General features: G+C 44.6%; 1 protein-coding gene across 9 annotated transcripts in view; it reads right to left on the bottom strand.

The window, feature by feature from the left end:
• SLC1A2 (solute carrier family 1 member 2) overlaps positions 1 to 17,776 on the bottom strand; it is a gene marked incomplete at its 3' end in the record, with an annotated part of 120,756 nt that overhangs the window by 24,691 nt on the left and 78,289 nt on the right. For all 9 annotated transcript variants that reach the window (XM_081152986.1, XM_081152989.1, XM_081152985.1 and 6 more), the window contains exons 6-8: positions 14,142 to 14,268; positions 5,963 to 6,196; positions 1,010 to 1,204 (exon numbers count right to left, since the gene is read on the bottom strand). In XM_081152986.1, coding sequence (XP_081009112.1) covers positions 1,010 to 1,204; positions 5,963 to 6,196; positions 14,142 to 14,268 — 556 coding nt within the window. The remainder of the gene's footprint in view (positions 1 to 1,009; positions 1,205 to 5,962; positions 6,197 to 14,141; positions 14,269 to 17,776) is intronic.

A 17,776-nucleotide genomic window follows, 5' to 3' on the forward strand; every position in this document is an offset into this window, starting at 1 on the left:
ATGTGATGGGCTTCGGGAAGGTAATTAGGTCATGAGAGTGGAGCCCTCATGATGAAACTAGCGCCTTTATAAGAGGAAACTTAAGAGAGCCAGCTCTCTCTGTCCACACATCAAGGCCAGGCCACGCGAGCAGAAACAGTGAGGAGGAGTCCATACGCAAGCCAGGAAGACGGTCTTCATCAGGAGCTGAATCTGCCAGCACCCTGATCTTGGACTTGCCAGACTCCAAAACTATGAGAAATTAATGTCTATTGTTTAGGCATCCAGGCTATGGTATTTTATTATAGCAGCCTGAGCTCACAAAGACAAGTACATACCTCATAGGGTGGTTGTGAGGACTGGATAAATTAATATAGGCAAGTAGGTGTGATCTTTAAGTTCATGGAGAAGCCATGTGTTTTCAATGACTTCTTAGGCAATCGTTCTTTCTGAATTTTAAATGATGAAGACATATGGTAAAAAATACCTTTAGTAAAAACTAAAAGATTTGCTATTTAACTGTAATAAAATGTTTTACGTTGTATTGAGGAATCTCTTCCTTGCAGTATTCCATCATTTCATCCATCATCCCATGGAATGCTAAAGGAAGCACATTTTAATGAAAGAAAAACTGGATCCAGAGTCGGATAACGCTGGCCCCAGACACAGCCCTGCTAGCTCATTACTAGTGATATGGCCTTGGACATATCCAAGCCCCTTGAAGCCTGCACTTCCTCCTCTGTTAAATGAGCATAGAAATAACTGCCTCGCGACATCACGGGGCTGCTCAGATTCAACTCTCAAGTTTCCGAAGCAACTTCCCACGTGCCACACGAGCAGAAGGCGTTGGCCTGAGCCTGCTTCTGTCCTGCAGTCTCTGCCTTTGAGCTGCCGACAGCTCCTCCTGTCCCTTCTCTCCTCATCGCTCTGCTGCCAGGAGAACTGAAGTTCAAGCGGCCCCGTCGAACGGAGCTCGTGGAAGCGGGGAAGGGGAAAGGCCGGTCGGGCCTCACCCACCCTCCGCACCCACCTCACAGTCACGATCTGGCCTCCGTCCAGGACCACGCCGTTCATCTGGGCAATGAAGATGGCAGCCACCGCTTCGTACAGGGCCGTGCCGTCCATGTTGATGGTTGCCCCGACAGGAAGGACGAATCTGGTCACGCGCTTATCGATCCCCAGATTTTCTTCCAGGCAACGGAAGGTGACAGGCAACGTCCCAGCACTAAGGGACAGAGAGGGGGAGAGGGGGAGAGAGGAGTTAGGGCCACCGTGGGGAAGCAGGCAGAGGACCTGGCATGCCACCACAGAGTGTTTGTTCTTCTGTTCCAGTTGAGCCATGTGACACAGAAAAAAAGCAGCGTCTGGAGCCAAATTAAAACCCAGGCATTTGAAGGCTCAAATTCAATCTTATTAAGATGCTAACAGGCAGCAAAATCCTCTCATTGGTCCTGGGGTTTTAGATCTCCTCAGAGCTTCAAGCTCTCCTTTTCCTTCCGTCACTATTTCCACCTTGGATTCATATCGAAGCCCACCTGATTGCCCACGTTAACTGGAATGTGAGAAAAAGGATGGCTCAGGGAAAAAATCCGCTGTCAGCAGTGAAAAGGAATGAGGACTGGCCCGCAACTTCACGTTGGGACGCCGATTCCAGCAAGATGAGGACGTGGGTTGGTGCGGGCCCGGGGAATTGCCCTGAGCTGGGCCTCTACTTTTGCAGATGCTGGACAAACACGCTCAGCGCCGTTAAGCCTGAACCCGAGCTTCTAACAGTTCACTGGGGACCCTCACAGGCAGTCCAACTCCCTGATAAGTGGCCAACTCTCCAGCCTCTCCAGCGACACAGGGCAGAGAAGCATGTGCTTTGCAGTGACTTCACCCCCGCTCCTCCCGGGCATGGGACGGGGAATCGCAACCACATGACCCGGCCTCTCAGGTCAGAGCGCCTGATGTGGCCATGTGGCCTCTAAAACAGGAGACCTGTAGGATCGGGTCTGCTGAAGGCCAGGATATTATTTCCATGGGGTAGAGGTGCATGGGAGGCGAGGTGGACTGGCCTCAAGGTTTAAGTAACAAGGAAAGCAGTGCCAAACACCCACACTGCCACAGGAGAGCTTTGTGACCTAGGCTCTTGGTTTTTGGGAGGTTTTCCTACGCAAACCTTCAAAGCAGACAGTGCTTTTTTCTCTCCTGCATTTACACCCTTAGTCACAGTTTCTCCTCCTACTAGTCAGAATTAGGGCTCCAGCCAAGCTGGACAGCACCTGCCGAGGTCTCGGTTTCTCAGAGAGTGGGAGAGGACCCTCAGCTTCAGAGAAGCTACTTGAAATGCAGATTCCAGGGCCTGCTCTGAACCAAGGAATTGGAAGCTGTAAAATTCGGGTCACCTAAACCTGCATCTTATCTAACCACTGACCCACAAGTTACTAATAACAACCTAGGGAAGCCAGAGTCCTCTGACTGGAGTATTCTTTGTGATTTCAGGTTAGGGGCCTGCCTCAGGCCCCCTCCTTGGTCTTAGGTAGGGAGAAAATACGTTTGGAGACCTCTCGTTACTAAAATCTTATAAACCTAGGGAGAAAAGTTGGAGTCTGGCTTCATTCACAGGTGGGGATGCCATCACACCTGGCTTGCTGTCCCCGCTGCTTTAATAAGAAGCTGGGTTCCCTTTATGCCTCTCCCCCCTGCATCTCCCCCACCCCACGCTTTCCTAGGACCCTTTCAAAGGGTTGCCAGGACACCCTGACTGGTCCGAAATGGCTGCTCAGCTGTGGGTGGTGTTCCGGAATCTCAATGGTATGAATCTAAGGACATTTCTGGGAGGACTGGAATACACTAATTCATATTATTGCATCCATTTTCCCAAAATGTCATCAAAGGGGTCCTTAGATAATTACACAGATTAGGGAAAATAATTGGTAAAGCATGAACATATTTTCAATTTCTATACCGGTCAGGCTTTGTGTCTTAAAAATCTATATATAACCAACCAATTCGATCTGAGACGTGAGCATTTTATGCTTTCCTGTCCTTCCCACATTCCGACATTGTTTTTTGAGACCCTGGTTCAGTAGCCATATGAGTCTTCAAATGTTGCTAATAATAACTATCAGATACTTGAGATTCTTTTTGTTCCCCAGATTAGTTTTAACAGCATGCACCAAAGTGGGAGGGAGGCAGAGAGGTGTGTCCCAGGCCATTCCTCCTCCCTCCGCCTCGCTGACACTGGCCTCTGTGTCCACTGAGAAAAGGGGGTCAACCCCTCCCTCCAAATCCCCATTCAGTCCAAGGCCCAAGGAGGTGGGAAGGATATTTAGCTAGCTGTCCTGGGCTCCATATTTTCCCGCTGTGGCCATGGTGGCAAAGATAATTCTCAGTACGTGACTCTTATCACATTGGCTTTTTAAAAAGTTTTTTCTTAAAAAAAAAAAAAAGGAAATTCCACATCCACATTTTAACTGAAGATTAAAACCACATTGGTTTCTCTCTTTTTTTTTTTTCCCAAATGAAATACAGGGTAAAAAGCAAAAAAGGGTCTAGCATTTGTGTGGCTTTGGCCAAATAACCCAAGCATTTGTCTGATTTAAATACGAATATGCCCTTTAAGATTTACCTTATCTTATAAAGGTACTGGGATAATTGTCTAGTTATTGAAAGAAAGAATAATTATAATATTTTTGAAATAGCTTAAAGATCAAAACCATAAATGTATTGGAACAAAATATAAAGTAATGTTTCATTATCTTTTGTGGAGATGTTCCTGAGCAAAACTGAAATTCTAAATAATAAAGGAAAATGCAACAACTGACAGCTGTAACAACATGCAAATTAAAAACTTCTATTGGCAAAAAGGATTGTAAAATTTTAAGATAAGTGTAAAGTAGTGGGGGATATTATTTGTAACATTTGACACATGAGTTAATATTATTCTGATACATGAAGAGAGCTGCAAACCAACCAGGAGAGGATGAATGCCCCACCAGGAAATTAAGATCTCAAACAATTCACTGAGTGAGGGAGGGGAGGGCACGGTGGCCAACCAGAAGAAAAAAAAAAAAATTCCTCCTCTCGTTCGTAATCAAAGAAATGCACGTCCAATGAGGTCATTCTTCAAAATCAGAGTGGAAAGTACTGAAGTCACTGATAACCCCAGCGCTGTGAGTAGGTGGTGCTGGGCGTCCCCCCACACCCATGCAGTGGGACCTCAGCCAAGGCGCTTTCCTGAATAGCAATCTGGTGACATGCTTTTAGACGGCCCACATGCTTACCACTGCGCTCAGAAAGCCCACTTCTAGAAGCATATCCTGAGGGGGTCGTCAGACGGCCTTGCAGAGACGTATCTGCAAAGACGACTGTCACCGTCCCGTTTAATAGACACGCCTTAAATGCGCATCGCCGGGTGGGGATGGGGGTGGTACTGGGATACGTACAGAGCACTATTAAACAGCTTTTAAAACAGTGGAAAGAGCTACACTGATAGATGTAACTTTTAGATGTTGACCAGTGAAAAACAGCGGTTTACTATATCGCTATATAGTAAGAACTGGAAAGATACGTAACTGTAAAGACGAACTAGAAGGTTATTAGCACCCGTGATCACTGGGTGGTGGGGTCACTGGTGATGTTCACTGACCTCTTCAATATTTTATTCATTGTCTGAGCTTTTTCACAATGAGCAGATACCACGCTCATAACCAGAAATCAAAAATAAAATGCAACATAATTACTTTTATGTTTGGAGAAAAAAAAGATTTACTTTTTCTCCAAAGAGAGAGGATCTTTATGGATAGAGAAATTTAGCCATAGCACATTTATAAGCCTAAAAAAGGAAAGGCAAATTTTAAGGTGTTTCCCTTCACCTTAGGAAACTGCATGCAGAATCTACATGCCCAGGACTGTGTATATTTCAGATTTTTCTGGAACCCCACAGTCTACTAGTCCTGGATTCTCATTGATTTGCAATGTGGAAATATAATTTGACTTCCCAGACAGTCGCCACTATTTGCCTGCTAGGTCACTTAAGGAAAACCTGACTGCCTGCTCACTAGCCTTGGAACAGCAGTGGCCCTGTGTCACGGAGCGGCCACCTCGTTGGCAGTGCAACAAGGACCTGTCGACTTGTGACTCGAGAGATAATGCTGAGCCATGGGTTTGCTTGCCTCCCTGCCACCTGCTTTATGACCTCGGTCTTGGTTTGTGACCCAAGGAAATACAAACAACTATTGCAGATGGCAAGAATGAATTGCCAAGCATTTCTTATGTATTTGTCTTTGTTTGTTTTTGCTAAATTCATTGCAAGGTGAAATAAATAAAATTGTTTTCTCTGAATATATTCGGAGTCCTCATTGGCTTCTGAGGTGCTTGAACCAGGTAATGAAGAAGGAACTGACTCTCAGTCAATGTCTGGTCAAATCAATGCCAGGAGCCTGATTTTCTCAAAATCGATGGGGCAGAATGATCCATTGGAGGCTCATGCAGAGGTCAGAGACTTGACTGACTTATGGTTCGTTTGAAAAATCTCACCTAACATACCATTTTCCCTATAAAAGTTCGTTCTCTTTTTGGAAAATTACTCCGATAGGCTGATGTTTTGTGATAGCACTTTTTCAAATCATGGGCAGCAGAGTTTCTTAACTAGAATAACATCTGTTACATCCTTTTGGAAAACATTTAAAACTAATAACTAAATGCTACATTTGGCAAATTAGGCATGTAGATGAATAGCATGCATTCATCTGAGGAATTTCATGTGAGGTCATATTTCCAACACAGTGGGCTACCGGCAAAAATGGTCATCAGAAAGCTCAGAAGTTCCTAGAAGGAGCCAAAAATACTAAGTGTTCACCTTTTTCAAAGATATCTTAATAAGATGTCCAAAGTGTTCTCACTGAACGTTGGGATGGGACGGTTTTGGAAACCGAGGAAGTGGTCAAGAGGGAAAACAGTTCGCAGAGAGAAAGAAAGGCAGTTTCTGCTTTTCTACCTGGAAGCGGTGCCCAGGGCAGTGATCCAAGCTTGGAAAATGCCAGCGAAGAAGGTGAAAGGGTTTTTCCTGGTCACCAGAAAGTAAATCAACGGAAGAAAGATGCCCCCGTGGATGATGAGACCCACGATCACCGTGACCATGTACATCCCCAGCTGCCGGGCAACCACTTCTAAGTCCTTGATGGCGATGATCTTCCCACAGATCAGGCAGGCAATACCCAGGGGAGAGTACCTGGAAAACATAAAGGGAAAAGACAACACTGACGAGACTGCGGGACTTGGCACTTAAATCCGGGCCTCCCTGGGCTGCTGCGCCCTGCTGTAAACTTGGCATCTGTTCAGAGTTTTGCTGAGAGGGCCATGACTCAGTAGATGCTACGTGCTCCTCCAGACTAACTGCATTAGCTGAAATCTGGTCCATGGATTTGGTGGTTCCTGCTCTGATATAAAATCCAAAGGCAACCTTTGTTGCTTGGGTGGTTTTTAGGAATAGCAGAGACAAGCTTGACCATCTCATAGGTAAGCACCAAGCTTCAAGTTGGGAGACCCACAGGGCAGGCCCTTGAGAATCTTGTTTGATTTCTTTCCACAGCTCCTTCCTTGAAAATTGGCAACAGATTTTGAGTTTCTCAGAGAGCTGATTAGAGTTTAGGCAAGTTATAAAGTGGTGTTTGCTTTGTTTCTGCCTTGGAAGATAGGAAACATATTTAAGAGGGAGAAAGAGAAAGAGAGAGAAAACACAAAACAAGAAAACCATCTGAGCGAAACAGTACATTGAGAGAAATGTGGTTTTATCACTTCTAAGTCTGAAAGTATTTCTTTCCATACTGACTCTAACAATGATGCTGGCTCCCTAACGGAGCGCTCCGCACACATCACCTCATTTAATTCTTAGCACAACCCTAACATCTAGGTTTCATTGTTACTATTTGGCAAATGAGGAAATTGAGGCTGGACAAAGTTAAATAACTGGCCCAAGACCACAAAAGCAGAAAGCAAGAGGAGAACCATCTCAGGTCTGCAAAACTCCAGGACTAGGGTTTTTTCCCCTACAAACACAATCCACTTCCCTTTAATGAGCAACCGTAGCTTTCTGTAAATAAGCAGACAACTGACCCTATACCAATGTATGTTATATAAACTTATTTTAACTTCTATATTATTATTATCTCACAGAGCTCTGGGAAACAATTTGCAGTTTTCCTCACTCTTGAGTAAACTAACAGAATTCTCTCATCTCAAGTGTATTTGTCACATGTTGGCAGCGTCCCTTTTTTATTACCCAATCTGGGGTTGTTGGAGCTTGGACTTGCTTATTTCAACTGAAATGAAAATGTTTGTGAGAAGGCTGATACCTTATTAAGAATTATAAGAGGAAGACAAGACTGTGAGGAAAATGAAATCCTGGAATAAGGCTCCTGAGTCGAGTAAGGGAATTAGGAAAGGGAGAGGACGCCTATGCCAGATTCAGTAGTTTGTTATTTTTTGTAATTGTGCCTGGAGCAAGCCCTTCCCAGGCTCAAAGAAAGCTGTAAGGAGTAGATGAGAGTCATATACACAATAACATAAAACATGGAGCTCATCCAGCCACTTACCAGCTGCACGACCTTGGTTGCTGACATTCCCATTTTACAGATGTGCAAGTCTAGGCTTAGAGAGGTCCCTCCAACCTCAAGGGGTTGCTGCGAGGATTACATTTGGAACACGCATCTGTATACACTGTCAACCATCCTTCCCCCAGCCCTGCAGCCCCATTGCTTCTCCGACTCCCGATGAAGGGATCCTTGTATGCTCTGTTCTCCTACATACACCCGTGGGCTCTCATCGCGTAATGAGTCAAGTCTGAGCGCTGAGGCTTTCTAAAACATCTCACAGGCTACTGCCACCCAACTGTGGATGTTTCTACGAGCAAAGTGTTTTCTCCAGAGGAACCTTCTCCTGAGAGGCAATTTGTAACTGACACAAATTGGTTAAAACATTAGCATAGCTGCTGCCCTCCTCGCTGGTGAGCTTCCTAGGGCACTTCTCCTTTCCCTGGGGTGGGGGCTGACCTCCTTTAAGGGCTGCTTTCGCAGGCCTCGGGGTCATGTCATTTACATTCTTCTGGTGTGCCTAGAGTCACAGCATCCCATAGATCAGCAGGGGAGTCTCAGGGGCCAGCTCTTTCTGTTCCCTGGGATTGTAAATAACTGAGCAAAATGTACCTTCCGATAAAGCCAACAAGCATTTATCTTCATAAACCAAGAGATTAATTCTTTCCAAAGCACCATCACCCTTCAGAGATGGCCAGAAAAACATGATTATGAGCTGTTTGGGGTGCCATCCAATTTTCCGGCTCTTCTGGGACAATTTGTAGAATGGAGAGAAAATGTTTCCAAGGCTCTCCGCCAAGCAAGACCAGCTATAGAGTGCCCTGGAGGACACAGCTGAAGCAGAGCCAGATGGACTCGAGATCGGTGACAGGTTACCTCGGAGCACTCAGCTCTCTGAGAGAAACATGAATTCCCACTATAAATGGAGAGTGGACTCAAAGGCCAGAAGGTAGAGTGTTAGGGGGAATAAATATGGCAAGCAGGGCTCCGGCTGACCCAAACACTTTGGTCTCCAGAACTAGAATGAGTATTTATTAGGACAAGGAAAGAGTCTTTGTTTTATGATGTCTTTTAGGGCCATTAATTCCCTGCACCTGTTTTCAAAACAAGCAGTTTAAGCCTCTGCTTAGAAGCTGGAGCTTTTCAGTTCTTGAGTTTCCATGTTAATGAATTATCTCGTTGAAAATGACCCTGCATGGAAAAGAAAGGGCAAATGTCCAGGGTCCAAGGTCACCACTCGAGGCCTCTGAGCTGAAGCAAACAATCAAAGCCTAAACCAAAGTGCATAAAGAAGCTGATAGCTCCAGTAAGTGTTCTGAAGCCAAACAATGCCAAGCAATTGTTGGACCAGCTTTTAAATAAGAAGGAAATGACTACAGAGTTAGGAGGAGGCAATGGCTTCCATGTGGCCCTTAGACTGCTTGTATCTTCAGCTCTGGGCACTGTTTTCAAAGCCACTGATTCATCCAGGACTGGCCTGTCGAGTCTTTTTCTTACTGTTGAATCATCCATTCTTTCCTCTGCCCACTTTGTACCTCAGTCCTTGTCATCCTAAGGTTCCCACCAAGATGCCCTTCTTAGGGACTGTTCTCTACTCCACAAACACAAACTCATTCAGAGAACCTAACATACCCAGAACTCCTTCAATGTCTCTGTGCCTTCGTAGACACCTGCTTCAGAATCACCTGGACTGCCTGGTAACAATATGTGTTCCCTGGGCCCATCACATACCTACTGAGTTAGAATTTCCTGGAGCTCACCTTGGGACACATATTTTAAACAAGTTCCCAAGGTAATTCTGACGTGTTTGGAAACCAGTGTTTCAAGGAATAAAATCAGACCTGCAACTGATGTAATGCGGATATTACTTGGTTAGCCTTTGGAAACCATTTACTTTAGTTTCAGTTTACTCAAGGCCTCTTTGGTCTTAATCCACTGAATTAATGTAGGACTCTCAGTCATGGGACAGACGGTGGGCCAGACACTGGGAGTGGAGGTAAGGGAGTTAAGTCGTTAGGAGCTTTGGTTTCAGTCCTGCCAGAAAGCCACTCTGGTTCTGTCCCACACATTTCCAACAGCAATGCCAGTCTGTCAGTTTGAATGAATCCCAAGAGAACTCAGAATTGGAAGACTGTGTCAATAAAGACTTAACGATACATTCCAATTACCTAAAGGCGCTGTTGGTACTCAGGCTCAGGAAGTAACACAAACGTACATTTTGCCCAGGCCACTTAGGCAGAGGTGTTCTGGATATCCAAGGGGTGACTTTTGTTGAGAGTTACCATACGTGGATTAGAATTTTTCATCAGGTTCGAGTAGAAATTAGTTCATAGACCCTCCAGGCTGCCACCCTCTGGGGACTTCCTACTGCAAATTCATAAAAGCTCAACTCACCAAGGTGGCCTGCAGGGCCCCGTGGGCTGCCCGCCTCTCCAACTTCACCACCTTCCGCCACCACCACTCTCACCAACTCCAGACCTTCCTTTCGACCCTCAAAAATATTCCACTTGCTATTTGTTCCCCCTGGAAAATTCTCCTCTAGGTTCTTCATATAGCTGCCTCCCTCTCACTCTTCCCGCTTTCACCAAAAGTCACTTTTCCAGACACCCCTCCCTGACCCATCTGTGCGAGTTCGCTCTTTACTTCCATTCCTCCCATCACTCTCTCTCCTCTTTCCCTGTCTATTGACCTTGTAGCACTGGTTACTATACGGATTTTTATTTGCTTCCTTTTATTTTTTCTCTCCTTTCAGTAAAATGTACGTTCCGTGAGGGCAGGAATCTTTCTCTGTCCTATTCACCATTATATCACCAGTGCCTAAAATTCTTACTAGCATTGAAAGGGTACTGAAAAAATATTTGTGGAGTGAAAGAACAGAAGGATGGATGGATGGATGGATGGATGGATGGATGGATGGATGGATGGATGGATGGTGGTGGGCTAACTGGGAGGGAGAACTGAGAGAGTGAGCAGAGATTTCACTTCTCACTTTATGTTTCTATCATTGTGAGACTATAAAAAGTTTTACTTTCTGTTTAAGTTTTTAAGATTAAATATTTTAAAGAACTTTGCAAAAAATGAGGATATGAAAATCACACAAAAATCAAGTGTTTCTCTCTTTTGAAAATCATATATTTTTGCAGGCTTCTTAAAGAATTCATGAACAGAGAGAAACGCAGGTTCTGGATAGAGCTGATGACTAGTAATGGTAATCACAATGTCACAATAATAATACTAGTTCATGTAAAGTGCTTAGACAGGTGCCAGTGCATAGGAAAAGCTCCACAACTGTTGGGCTCAGTTTCACACAATTCTCTGATATGGATTTTATAATCAATCATTTCACGGATCAGGATGTGGGGGTCAGAGTGCGTCTGACTTGCCCAAAGTCCCACAGGTAGCAGTAGGAGGCCCCTGAAGTTGGAGGAGCCTGAAGTCGGACGGAAGTTGAGTTAGGTACCACTTTCACACGGCTCCCATCCCTTAGGCTGTGCGACGCCTGGCAAGTCAGCCTCTGGGCTCAGTTTTCTCATCTGGAAAATGGGGCTAATGAAAGTCCTTATTTTTGTTTGGTATTATTGTAAAAAATAAATCAGTTAATGCATATAAAGCAATTGGAATATTAATAATCTTAATTCAGGAGTTTGGTGAGTCTTAGTTATGATTTAATAATGATTATAATAATTACTATCTTCTCAGTAATAAATAGGTAGACTACAGTAATTGAAACAATGCTGAGCATATAGCAAGAATTTAATAACTCTAAGCTATAATTTAATAGTTATTAGAATAATAGCAACCACCTCAATGTTAAATTGCTATTATTACTATTCTTACTACCACTTATAGAAGAACACGCCAAGAACTCCGATTCTTTAAGCTTTGAGGGGGTCAGTGAAAGAGTGGTTGACTCTTTTATCCAGAACCTTTTCACACTCTTTGTTATCAAATTTTGACGAGGCAGCTTAAGAATGAAAGAAATGTGCAGAAGTGGCATCTCATGTCATGTAACACCCTCCTAACTGCCTGGATGAGGTAACTAAACAGCTGTCAGGAATCATTCCGTAGGTCTTGTTCCTGACTCACAATCGCTCTTCATCTCCTGGGATATTAGCTAAATCTTTAGGAGTCCTGGTTTCAGTGAATGGGAAACTTCTTGATCCACACCCCCTCTACCCCTGGGGAGAAAAAGGGCTGCATTTTATCCCATGACTCATCTAATTTCCTAGAAGATTCCCTTTCTTTCAAGGGCTCAGTGGAAATGACGCTGGTACAGATGAAGGAAGGAGCTTTCATACGATGCCCACATTGTTGGCTTCATAATACAGAGATATGAACTGCATTTTTAGAGCAAAGATGCTCACCCTGCTAGAAGTTCTAGGAAACAAGAGGTCTATTCTGCTTTACGTAATACCATTTATTAAATTCTCAACAAGCTCACAATGGATCGAAAAGACTTTTTAAAACTTTTTACAGCATCACATTGTGTATGACTTTAAGTCTTCACACAAAAGAAACATTCAGAAATCTAGTGTTGCCTGGGAAGTTGAAGAATCAGTACAATAATCTCAAACAACACATTATTTACTAGCATCCTTTTCATGTTTTAAAAGTACAGTAAAGCAATGATCTGGCCAAGCTAGATCTATTAAATATGGTTCATGAGATCACAAAGAACATCTTCATGATCTGAGACCCTGGGGTCTTCAGCTAGCCCACTCAGACCTGAAGTTTTCATAAGAATTTACTATAAGCACATCAGTGTGTTCAGGTCAGTGGAGATAAAAATTTTAAAAAAGTAACGAACAGATTTTTGCCCTTGTAAGGTGGGAGTAGGAGCCAAAGAAAAAAAAGAAGAGAGAAAGAAGGTAGAATTTCAGTGGAATGCACCTCATAGAAGGGGGAGGTTGAGGGTGAAGGTGGGTAGGCCTGGGACATGAAGAGATGGGGAATTCATCACCCAGAATTCCTGTGGCAAACAGAACTCAGATGTGGTTTGGTCTAAAAATGGTTTTGTTGTGTTGGGTCTTTTTTAGTCAGGCATACGGGACCATCATAAGGGTCTGAAACCAATGCATGTGAAAATCTATCCGATAAGGGACCACTAGGAGGTTCCGGTGACAGAAGGTAGCACAGCTTCCTTGGTGAAAGAATGGGCACTCATGATCTCCAGGGCTACCCAAGGCTTGAAAACCACAGACCATAAACACACATAAAATGAAGTGGAGATGACGTTGCTTAGATGATTTAAACCAAAGCACCCCACCCGCTTACCCATCAAGGATTTTGACATCAGTATGAACTCCAGCTCTCCCTCGCTACATAACCTTAGGTAAGCCAATTCACCCCAGTGAGCCTCAGTTGCTTTGTCTGTAAAATGGGAATAATAATTCATCTTTGCAGTGTTGTTGGGATTACATTTGATAGATACTAAGCTCCTATCATGGATCTTGGCCGATAAAAGAAAGTCATAAATGATAGCTTTTATTATTATCATCATCATGTGCAAGAATCAAGATTTAGTGTGTTTGGGCCACAGTTTTCTCTTCTGTAAAAGTAGAGGGTGGGGTGAGATTCCTAAGAGTATTTATAGTCCTAATATATCCTCTGTGATTTCACTTTTGCTTGCATGGCCTAAGAACTGCCTCTTTTTTCTTCTATTTGAGTCATGAGTAACCAGGTCAAAACTACACTGCTTTCAGACACCAGAAAACTGGAGCAGTGGGTCATGCCATGTCCCCTTCGGGCTTATCTTAGCTTCCTGATACTGCTCGGTTTCAGTATTACTGATTGGTTTTTCCAGCGTATCTCTCTTCCTCTCTCTTTTTTTTCTCTTTCAGGGCAGGGATCAGCAAACGCTGTATGGAAAGGGCCAAATAGTAAATATTTCAGGCTTTGCAGGCTACACGGTCTTGGTCAGAACTACTCAACTCCACTTTTTAGTACAATAGCCACCGTCCCCAATACGCGAAGCAGCAGGTGTGGCGGCGGTCCAGGAAAACCTTATTTATGGCCCGATTGTAAATTCCGTACCATGTCCATGCATTGCAGAACAGTGTGACTCGTTTGATTTCCCCCCCCCAGCAAAATAAATACACAGAACTCATTCAGGCCATACAAAACAAACGGCAGAGGCCTGGCAGGCATGGCTCCATGGTTAGAGCGCCCGCTCTTGTACCAAAGGGTTGTGACTCGATTCCCAGGCACAGGAGCTACCTGGGTTGCGGGTGCAGTGCCCGCCCTGTCGGGCATGGGTGAGAGGCAACCAGGCGATCTCTCTCTCTTCTCTTCTCTTCCTCCTCTCTCCTCCCCTTCCAGTCCCTCTAAAAATCAATGGAAAAAACATAAAACAAAACAAATGGCAGATAGAGTTTTGCCCAAGGGCTAGTTTTTCATCCCATTTTCTAGGAAAAGCTCCAAAGAAGAGATTTGCATTCCTTTCTCAAAGTCTTTCCAGAGAGCACTTTGCTTGGTCCACACCCGCCCACTCTTTCCTGCTGAGGGGGCTCAGTATTTTCTGGGGATGCCAAGACCTCACCCCCTCCCCCCCGCCCACCATGATGAAGTAAGAACAAGCCCACTTACCACATGATCATGATCACCAGCTTCATTACAATCTCATTCAAAATGTTGAAGAATTCCACCATCAGCTTGGCCTGCTCTCCCATCTTCCCCATGGCGATGCCGAAAGCAATGAAAAACCCTATCAGACCTGTTGGGTGAATCACATTGCACAGAAGGACACATTATAAAGTCTGTGTTTCTTCCCGCTCGCTCTTTACCTTTCCCGATGCATGGAGCCACATGCTCGCACCTGCCACCCACTCTGTGAATGAGGCCTGAAAAGACAAAAGCGTTAGATGTCGTGCGGAAAATACCTTCCCCCCAATAATGACGGCATTCCTCAACACTCTACCTGCGCAAGCTGAACTATCAGCAGTGTTAGCTGCTTGAAGAAAATGAATTTATTTTCATTCCAAACTAAAAAGTGCTCTCTTTTCTCTCCTCCTCATTATGAAATCATGTGTAAGCAGATTTTATTAGCACATAGATTAATGAAAACCAGGCTTGCTGGGACTTGGAGATTAGCATGCAAACGTTGGAGCAATATGAGAATAGCAGAGACCAATTAGCCAATAAAGCCTCTGCCAGGGTTATGTCTATATTGGTTTGCTGTTACCCCAAATTAATGCGTGGCTGGTATGGTTTATTCTAGGGAAACCCTGAATGTAAAATTATTTTTCTGTGGCTAGACGCCTAATGTAAGAAGGAGGGTGAATGTCAAGAAATCAACTGGAAAGCAAAGAGAAATCCAAAACTGATGGGAAATCCCAGCTGACCTAGTATGTTTGGGTTTAACCTGTTATTAATTAACTCATTGTAATTCCTTTCTTGGTCAAAATGGTTAGAATGCTGTTTTTAAATTGTATTTTTTTCAGGATCTTAAAGACAGAATGTAGACTTTGTTCCTTCCAAGCCCCTCAGCCCTTCTCCCTTCACTTGATATCATTTGACTTCCATCTACGCCCAGCCCCCTCAGGCTCCAGGGCCAGTCCTAGCCCCCTGCCAGGGCCAGAGGATTCCAGGAGCTCTGCGCCTGCCGCAGGGTGCCGGCAGCAAATTGCAGTAGGGCCTGGACCGCCTGCTGCGCTCAGGCTTGGGTGATATTTCCGTGCTGGTTTTGCCTCATTCCCTGTGCCTGCGTTTTCAGTCCTGGGAACCTACCCTATACTTTAGTTCCTCCAAGGCCTGGCTTTTCTCTCCTTACCAACCCCATGCCCGGCCTGGAGTCTCACTCAGATCACCCTGGGACCAAGTGCACCACATGGCTAACAAACGTCCCCGTGACTGCCTGAAGACGGTATTTCTGATTGCCAGTCACCACGTGCCCACCCCAACTCCTGGCCCAGTATTGCTGCTCTTGGGGTTCCAATTCTGATGACTTGCATGGGCTATAAATCAATGTCACTGTCCCCTTGGCTACAGGACCTTGCAGCCCATCAGACTTTTCTCTGATCTGCAGTGTGGGCCAGCTTCTCTCTTCTCTCTCTTCCTCCTCTGCCCCACCCCTACCCTGTCCCAGTTTGGCAGACCTAATTTCCAGACCCTCCCTCTGATAGCCAGTTTCCTGAGGTGTCCAGTTATGCCTAAAGTCTTCAGCTATATCAGGGAAATTGTAGCATTATAATCTGATTCTTAGAGGGGAATTCCTTCTCTCTGAATCTCTGATTTTACCTTTTCCCTCATCACCAAAACTTCTCACCACCCCACACCAAGCACATATCAACCCAGATTACTCAGTTGCCCTTCACTGGACCCTGTCCATCTTCAGCAGAAAGAATCCAGTACTTGCACTTGGGATTGTTAATCCTTGACATTTAATATTTCCCCTTCTCAGTTCTTGGCCAGAAAGATTGACAAGTGACTTACAAGGAAATCATTGGCCATGAAGACAAAGGCTCAGTGAGAATTAGATCCAGGAGAGAGAGGCCTCGCTCAGCAGTAATGTATGAAATCAAATCCAGGCTATTCTCCAGCCCTTCTCTGGAACCCATGGAGAGGAGTTTGTGAGGTGCACAGTGAGACATAATCCGAACATTCTGGCCGAGAGGAGCTAGTATTACTCAGTTAATCCCATTTGGAAAATTTAAGAGAAAATGAGCCAGGTCTCAAGGTCCCAAAAACCTGGAATTAAAAAGTTCCCCTTGCAGGAGGAGCAGAAACTGGACATATCCACAAGTGTGAGAGAGAACTGTTTAAAGGAGCAATCTCTCACAGGTGATTTAAACAGCTGGGATTAGAGGGGAGCCCAGAAGTGCTCTGGACATTTTCTGGGAAAGAAATGAGTCTTTAAAGAAGTGCGAGGCCAGAGCCAGGGTTTTATCTTTATTTATTGCAATGCTTGATCCTTGGGACTTTCCAAAGCCCAAAAGCAAAACACAAAGAAAGTCACCATCTCTACCTTTGGAAAACTATGGAAAGAACCGTTATTTCAGCCGTGATTTTTTAAGTGGGAAGTTTCTCAACGGTCTAACTTCCCTTGGCTTTGTAGAACCTCACACTGCACTTGGAAACCCACGTCCAGCTCATTATTTCCCTCTGGAGACACTGACTCATTGAATTCACTCTGGAACAGGGGTGTTTCGTCTGAACAAAGCCCTCTTAGACTTGGCCACTGGGATTGAGAGAGTAGTGTGCTGTGTTGAAACTCCCCAGTACAGTCAAAGGTTGCGTGACTTCCCAGAATCCACCGAGACTCTAGAAACGACCTTGAAAGTCTTCTGAATGATTCACTCCAAAGCTCTGGCCCCATTCCTCAGAGTGTGTGGAAGACTATGGAGCCACGCTGACCACAGAGTCTGGGAGAGTCATGGCAGTTGGAAGGTCCTGGAAGGGTCACAGATATCTGGGCAGGGGGAGACATGAGCTACTGAGGGATGGACGCTGGGGATATGTGCAAACCCTCCTTCTCAGAAGATTCTCCTACTCTCTCCTCTCTCCTTCCTCCTTCATCAGACACTAATGTCAGCAGTGTTTGTTTACCTTCCATTGCCTGGCAACTGAGTCCGCTTATCAGCACCCTCAATCCCACTTACCCAACAGTTACCCAACCAACTTCCTGACAGGCCAAAAAAAAAAAAAAGGAAACAAAAGAAAAAGATCCCCGACTGATGCTTCTGCTTTTCAGTAGCTGGATAATCCTGCCTCTCCCCTCCCCCCACCTCTCCCAACCATTCTGGATAAATAAGAGTAAGGTTATCAATTTTAAACCAAACAAATAAGATACCTAGTTAAAATCTGAATTTCAGATAAACAATGAATAAAAAAAAATTTTTAATTGATTTTAGAAAGAGAAGAAGGGAGAGGGGGAGAGAAAGAAACATTGATGTGAAAGAAACATAGATCCACTGCCTCCTGCATGCCCCGTAATGGGGATCGAGCCCACAACCTGAACATGTGCCCTGACCCAGAATCAAACCAGCAACCTTCTGGTATATGGGACAATGCCCAACCAAATGAGCCACACCAGCCAGAGCAAAAAAAATTTTAATATCAGTATGTCCCATGCAATATTTGGGCCATATACTAAAGAATTATTTGTTGTTTGTCTGAAATTCAGATTTAACTGGGCATTCTGTATTTCCTCTGTCAAGCTGACTAAAGAGACAATGGTATTCAACCTCCTAGATGGCCAAATAGAGGGCCCACTGAGCTCATCC

Source organism: Miniopterus schreibersii (assembly GCF_964146895.1).
Source record: "Miniopterus schreibersii genome assembly, chromosome: 12".
Lineage (NCBI taxonomy): Eukaryota > Metazoa > Chordata > Mammalia > Chiroptera > Miniopteridae > Miniopterus > Miniopterus schreibersii.